This window comes from Brassica oleracea, chromosome C6 (assembly GCF_000695525.1).
Source record: "Brassica oleracea var. oleracea cultivar TO1000 chromosome C6, BOL, whole genome shotgun sequence".
Taxonomy (NCBI): domain Eukaryota; kingdom Viridiplantae; phylum Streptophyta; class Magnoliopsida; order Brassicales; family Brassicaceae; genus Brassica; species Brassica oleracea.
In genome coordinates, this window is record NC_027753.1 from 35,625,211 (window position 1) to 35,633,535 (window position 8,325).

At 27.7% G+C, this 8,325-nt stretch overlaps 1 protein-coding gene across 1 annotated transcript; it reads right to left on the bottom strand.

Annotated features, from left to right (window-relative positions):
- LOC106299516 (agamous-like MADS-box protein AGL12) lies at positions 1–3,795 on the bottom strand. Its single transcript, XM_013735597.1, has 7 exons — positions 3,473–3,795; positions 3,237–3,342; positions 1,471–1,532; positions 1,256–1,355; positions 612–653; positions 438–479; positions 1–268 (listed from the first exon to the last, which is right to left on the bottom strand). The coding sequence occupies exons 1-7, from the start codon at positions 3,652–3,654 to the stop codon at positions 164–166; spliced, it is 639 nt and encodes a 212-aa protein (XP_013591051.1). The 5' UTR covers positions 3,655–3,795; the 3' UTR covers positions 1–163.
- Positions 3,796–8,325: the final 4,530 nt, after the last annotated feature.

The following is an 8,325-nucleotide window of genomic DNA, read 5'->3' on the forward strand; positions in this document are numbered from 1 at the left end:
CACACCAATAAATTAAAACAAGAGGAAAAAGTTACAAATAGATTTTCAATAGCCTAGCAAGTACCACATACTTTATTATACTTGTGCATGATTTTAAAACACTAATTATGCTTACCAAAGATTATTTGAATTCGTAAGACATAGTCTTCAAATATCCTATGGTCTAGAACTGAAATATTTCACTTGGCATGGCTAGTGGAATATAAGAATAGTTAGTCTCCACTGTTGCGAAGTTAGCATCTAATATGCTATTGTTGTTCTCCTCTATCTGCATTATTTCACCAACACAGCAACAAAGTAAAGCGTTAGGGAAAATCAGTCTAAATATCATTGGAATGTTGTGACTATATCAAGATATACATTTGGATATAACTCTCTTATAGATCTCCAACTTCATAAGATGTGCAATTATAACAATTTCATAGTAAATTTGATACCTTATCGAGGAGATACTTGTTGGCATTTTCGAGGACTCCTTCCTTCACACAGACATACAAAACCGTTGAGCAATGTTAATTTAATGTTTTTTGTTTTGTTTTTCAAAACCAAAATCCTGACTCATACGTACTGATTTATATGAAGCTGAATGTACAATGATGTAATGGGCTTACCTTGTTCCTCAAGGATTGAATTTCTTGAAGCATAATCTCCATCTGCAACATTACATAAAAAACTTCTTTGTAATAGAAACATATAACTTTTTGCCAAAAAAGGAGATATACAGTAGAAATTCTATAAATGAATAAACACTATAAATTAATAATTTTTTTGTTTCCGAATTAGGCCAGTTCAAAATATGACACGAATCGATAGGATAATAAGATAATATTTTTTAAAGTTAATCCAATGTAAATATGTAATCCTATTAAAATCATAAATTAATAATTTGTATATATATATAATTTATATATGTACAAAAAAAATAATTCATCTATGTTTTCTTAACATTTCAATATATTTGACAATAATACTATAAAGCAACACTTAAATTCTATGAAAGATATTTTATGTACACCAAGTAATATAATAAAATATAAAATATATTTTCTAAAATTTAATTAATGTATATATATGGTAAAATCTAAAAATGAAAGTTTTATAAATTAATAACTCTATAAAATAATAAAATATCATAGTCCCAACATTATTAATTTATAGAATTTTACTGTATAATTTTCCTAATCTTCAGTATTTAATATTTATTTTCCGTAACATATTGATTGTACATCTATACAAGCATTAATCTCATGTATACCTTAGCAGAGCGGATCTGAGAAATCCAATACTCAAGATGCTTCTCTAGCAGAAGAAGTTCTTCAAGATTCATCGCCCCATCTCCTCCTCCAAACATATAACTGAATCCATTTTATTATTACATATGCATATATATATGTATGTATGTACGAATTTATAATCTATAAGAACAACTAAGTAAGGAAGTAGCTAATGTGTAAATAACTAAATATATACCTTATTCCTTTCTGAAGCATCTCAACCTCTTTCTTAAGCACATTGACCTCATCTTTCGGATCCTAAATAATCAAATCTCGTTTCAATGTTTCTATTATTTGTAAATAATAATGTTAAGTTACAATTAGGGACCATGTCCGTACTGACCGTACATATAGACAGACGTACATGTATTTATTCCAAAAATGTATAGATATCATGCATAAAAAAAATATAATGGAGTATGTACATGGTTCCGCGCGTGCCAATGACAACAGCTTAGGGCTACGTTTTTTAAGTGTCTAGGGCAACTTTTATCAAAAGACTGTGCTGAGATAAAATAATATGATACTTCGTTCGAAATATAATGTGATTAAAGAACAAAAATATTCAAATATTTTTAAAGTGTTATATGGGTATTGTTGTCTCTAATAACATCTCCAAAAAGACTCTCTATTATAGAGTTTGCAATTTGAAGTTTCAAAGTGTTCTTCTCCAAAAGCAAAACTTCAAATTTAACTTCAAAATTATTTATAATTTACATTATGCTCCTTATATTTGTCATAATTAATATAAATCCATAAAACTTTTGCAGATAACTAGCACATATATAAAATATTATAGTAATATTAATTAATAAAATATTACACTAAAATATAAAATTATAAATAGAAATATTTAATTAAATATTAAACTACAAAAAAATACTATATTATTACATAAAATTATTTTAAAATGCTCCATTTTCGGTTATACAAAATTTGTTTGGAAAATCTTTTAAAAGTTCTGAAGAAAATTTACTAGACTATTAGTGTTGATGTAATATTTAAATTTGTATAATAATTATGTCTTCATGTATATATCTTCTTAAAAAAATTATTAAGTTTCTTTTGTAATATTCTTGTTGTCTACTTCTACTTTTAAAATATTACAAATCTAATTTTGATTTTTTTTTAAACTTCTATATGTAAAATTTTAATTTATAGAAATAAATTTGAAATATTTAAAGTATATAAAGTCTTAAAGATTAAAATTATGGATGAGAAAATACTTAAAAATCATAAATGTGAAGTATAATTAATTATAAGGACCAAGATGCAATGAAACTTCAAATTTAGAGTTTTAAGAAGTGAAGTTCAAAGTTTTTTTTTAAAGCAAAAAACTTTATATATATTTGAAGTTATAGAGTTTCTTTTGTAGATGCTCTAAAGCATCTTTTACTTTAAAAGTAATAGTTTGAATTGTTTTGCTTTACCAATAAAAATTGAAACAAATTACTTGTTTTTGTTTTTCATTTATACTTGTAGTACAAACGTTCCACAATATGTGAGTGGCTCACACTAGTTGATAAAATTAATAGATCAGAAAATGGGAGCGGTAGTTGCAACGAGCCAACGACTGTTTACTTCATAACTATTAATTTCATGTATAATCGGAATCTGGTGCCCTACCTAGCTTGCAGACTATTTTAATTCAAATCAGTTAATTATGAACAACGCCCAACAGAGTCTCGCTTTGCATGTCCACACGTGTTACCAAATAGCATAATATCAAAATAAGGAGTATATTTATACAGAAAAAGAAGAAACAGAAAACCCCATAGAACGAAATGAAAAGAAATGATTAACGGTGTTTATGAGACGTTGAGCACCGGCTAGTTTTAATAAAACCAAAAATGGCATAACAACCAAACAGTTTCAAAAATTGATTCCAAAACTCAAAGAGAAAAGTTTTATAAGTACGCAAGGAAATAAAGAATTAAAATGAAAGAGAGGAGAGAGACGTACAAGATTTGGGGGTTGAAATTGTTCTTGAGAAGTAAAAGTAGCAGAAGAAGAACCACGATGACCACCAGTACACTTCAAGTACTTATCAATCACCCCCTCCATTGTTCTGTTTTTTATAAATCAAATTTCTATATATATAAGTTTCTATTTAACTACATTAAAACAAAAATAAAGGAATTCTTGAAAAAAACAAAAATACATATATGAAGACTATGAGATATATAATACATTAATACCCTTTAGTTGCAAGCTCAAAGAGCTTGCCCTGAGGAGAAAAAATTACAACACCAATCTCGGCGTCACAGAGCACAGAGAGCTCCTTAGCCTTTTTGAGAAGACCAGTTCTCCTTTTGCAGAACGTTACTTGTCTGTGAACCGGGTTCTCGATCCTCTTCAGCTGAATCTTTCCACGAACCATCTCTATATGATGCTTTTCAGGTTTGGATTTGTGTTTTTGGATTTGAAGTTAGAACGTGGATCAACCTCCCACTAGTTTGAACTAGCTTCAAGGTTCCCCACTTACTGTTCGGTTTCTCTTTTTTTTTCTTGGGAGAAAACTGTGAAGTTAGTTTTCAAAAAAAAAAAGAAAACTGTGAAGTTATGACCAAACTCATGACACCTTCTTCTCTTTATATATAATCTTCTGTGCTTCTTAAAACACCTTTTTCTCCACAAACCCTCATTTCCATTTATATTTAATATATGTATGTGCCCATATATGTTATATTATATGTAAGTATGCATTCATACAAAGTACAAGCGAAAGCTCCTTCTAAAGCATTGTTTGTTTTTGATCAAAAAAAAAAAAGCATTGTTTGTTATTTTATGGGTTTGTATATCACATGCCCTTTCTTCTCTAGCTTGTATAAAATTAACTTTTAGGTTATACTTGATTGATTGATCTTACATCGGATGTGACATATGACTTGGCATGCACTAACTGATACAACATGTATACTATATTTATATAAAATTTAACTATATTATAAAATACCTAATAATCCAAATATTTTTCTAATTTAATAGGTTATTTGAAGTATGATATGAAGAATGTACTTATCATTAATGGTATAATTTCTAGTTTGCTACATAATATACCTATGAAAGACCAATACTCTTATAGCTTACTTGTTTTGACTGAATTCCTATCTAAGAACGAATATATATACTCGATCAATGCTCAACCGCACAACAATAATCATTGAAACGTTGATGAAATTTATATCAAGGTCAATTAAGAAATTTAATGATAAGAACGACACTTTTGGTTTCTTATATATGTGTTCAGTTATATACTGGTCGATGGGGATTCTTAGCCCACTTTTAACCACTAAAAGTACAAAACAAGTGATGGTCATTAAGAAATAAGCATAATTAGTCAATATCTAAAGTGGGTATTGTGTTCATCTCATCGTGGTGGAGAACCAATGACCTGCCCATGTTAGGTTCCAATGTAGCCTTTTTGGCTATGTAATATATTTATCTTTTTTTTTTTTGGTCAAAATATATTTATCTATTTATTTTCCATTTCAAAATGTTTTTTGGCCATCTTGCTTTGCCCTTTGTCTACGTGACAACTCCTGAATCTTATTCTTCAGCAGTACGTGGTTTTCAACTCTCTTTTCTTCTTGGAATATGGAATTACTTTTCCTATACATGCATAGAAAATGCGCCAATTTATTCCAAATATATACCCATATACATTAGTTGTTTATTTTTTATTTTTAACTGAACATTAGTTGTTTAGTTAATCTTTACAGATCATATGAACGAACTTTTGGTTAAGCATAGTTATTTTAAGGACTAATGATGTACTTGTAACCATTTGTTTCTCTCTCTTAAACCCACTCATATCCTACATTTGATGTAACCGGAGATAAAGTTCGGCCAAAATATAGAGATGCAAAAAATAAACAAAAATAGTATGAGGCATTGATATTAGTAAGATTTACGGCTGAGCTTCAGAAACTGGTTGCTGTACAAAATTGTGACCCACTAACTACTTTTTTTTTTAATTACTAATTTTCTTGTTTAACTTACTAATGAAAGTTTTACAAATTAATGTCTCCAGAAAATGATTATACCTTTGTAGTACTAACAACCACAATCTGGGGCAAGCAACTGTCTCACAGTTTTTACTAAATTTGTTTCATTCTTGTATTTATTTCCAGCGTAAATTATAACATCCAAATTAAATCACACCATGAAGAAGTAAGGATTTAATGAATGAAAAATCGTCTTCCTTTAGAGATATTTTTAGCTAATACTCCCTCCGCAAAGAGTGTCACTTAGACACTTTTCACACATATTAAGAAACTCATTAAAATACATTTATGTTTTCATTAATATCATATATCTAACCAATAGTATTTTAGATAAATCGATTTATTTATAAAATCAAGACATTTTGCAATTAATTTTCAGCTGAAAAGGTTGTATAAATTGCATTGGTATTGTAGAATGACACTCTTTGTGAAACAAGAAAAATGAGCTAAAGTGACACTTAATATGAACACAGAAGGAGTATAAGAGTATAATCCTTTTAATTAATTTTATTCATTTATACAAAATCTAAATCTATTTGAATATATTCAACACATTTTTTTCTATAATAGATAAACTTTAAAATGTAAAAATAGAGATTAGTTTATCTCTAATATATTTTTTATAATACAAAAATGTTATATTTGACTCTATATGAAAATATCATTATTATATAAATAGAAAAAGAGCGTTCATTTATTATAGAAGAATATATTGGATAGAAATTCACATATATTTCATAATTCATCTATTAAAAAATAAAAAAGTAGAAGTGGGTTTCAGATTGTTTAAATATATGACAATTTAGTCGGGATGTATTCAAATAATCATCTTTTTGTAGCCAAGGTTAGTATCCAAGATATTATCATAACGGGGCTCCTCTACAAATGGTTTGAGTTTGCCGGCCACTACAACATAATAGAAATGTTGTGGAAGCAAAGTTCTAACTAGCTAAAATAGTACGTGGTCAAAAAATGTATTAGGACACTACATTACTATCTTAATCCTTTTTAAAATTTGGTTCACAGTTTGAACAGTCTATTTCTAAGACAGAAGGATAAAGAGGGAGACGTCTATCTCTATGAGGTAGGTAAGATGGACTGATGGGTCAGTTAAGTAAGCAAGAAGGGAGTAGAAATAATAATCTTGGCAAATCAAAATGTGTCAAACATGCAAAATCCAGAAAGTGCGTGTTCGATCAGTTACTTCTGTTGCCTTGCATCTTTGATCTCATTGGCTCTCAAGATCGTATATATGATTGACACATGGTTTATTTTTCTTGTCTTGTAAGGCCATAAAGCGTATTTTTATTCCCCACTCCCTATATTTTTATGTATTTAATTTTATACTCACTCCGTTTCTAATTGTAAGTATTTTTGTTTAAAATGACTAATATTCAGAAATTTATTATTTAAAAGAATATATCATTTAACCAATTAATTCAACCAATTATTAAAAAATTAACATTATTTCATTGGTCACACAATATCCAATAAATGAAAAAAATACATTGAAATATGTAAACTACTTATATTGTGAAACAAACTATTTTTATTAAAACTACTTGCATTTAGAAACTGAGAGAGTATTATTTAATATTTATCCTAATGCATGCTTTTAGTTTAACTATGAGTACAATCCGATCTGCGAGTGGTTTTCTTGAGTTAACTTCAGTATAAACATTAATATAATAGGAGTATGTGATAGACTAATTAGTAGAATTATTACACATTCAAACCAATTATTTTTGGGTAGATGGACCTTATCGGTGACGTTAACCTTACTGGAGTATATTGATTTCGGGTTTTGCAAAAATTTATGTTTCGGCCAAAAACTTTTTGGTAAGAAAAATAATATAATTTATTTAAACTAAAAATAATTTTTTTTAAAAAAAATTCTGCAGCTACGACCAGCACAGATCAGGGACTTTAACAGTTTAACGTATTAAAAAAAAGAACCAGTGACACCATCTGCATCAAAAATATCTCAACTCAAACCTATCACCACAAAAACTAATATTTTATTACGAAAATATTTGAAACGCTTAAAAATCTATGTCAAATTTTTTTATTTGAGAGTTTGGTATGACTTTCTTTAATTTAGAGTCTCGCATTAAAATAGTTGAGCGATACCGAATAATAATGCCCTTAATTAATACATATGTATGCGTTGTATATGAGTCTGTCATGTACGTGTGAAGGATAATGCTTAAGACTATGAAGGAAACAAAATAAAGGACAGTTAAAAAGGAGAAAATACAAAAGTTATTATTAATATCTAAATTTACAAGAAGCACTAAACTTATGTAGTAGTGTTCCCAACTTCCCATTGAATCATTGAATCTTTAAAAGAAAGGACTAGATGCCTTAGGATAATTAAGATTGCCTTTATATTCTTATTAATCCTAAATTAGTTATGCACTATATATTTGGTTAAATACATTTATTATTGGAGGAATCATTGTACTATTATTTCGGGGCTGATTAGAAAACTTTCTAAAAGTTAAGCATAGCTAATTTTGTTACAGATTAAAATTTAGTGTCTTTAGTATTTTTTAGAAACAGTTCTAGAAAATAAATTTATAACGATAAAAGAATTTATAAACAATAAAATAATCTATGACTCAAATTTGTTTAAAACATATATAGTTTTTCTTTGTAACTTAAAATATACTCTTTCCGTTTCAAAATATCTATTTTTTTTTAAAAAAATTGTTTCAAAAAGATATATGTTTTACATTTTCAATGTATAAATTAATTGTAAATTATAAACTTCAAAAAATATAATGGTGTTTATAAAGATTTTATTGGTTAAAAGTTGTGGGGAATAGTTGATAACGGAAAATAATGTATTGGTAATTAAAATCTGATTTATTTTCTTAATAAGTGTGAAAAAACCTAAAACATACGTCTTTGTAAAACGGAAAATATATAGTTACTATCTCAAACCAATGATAGAAATAGATTCCAACCTATTCATTTTATCAACTAATAATCTTTACAGCGATTAAACACTCAAATCAGATAGAAGCTCCAACGGACAAAGT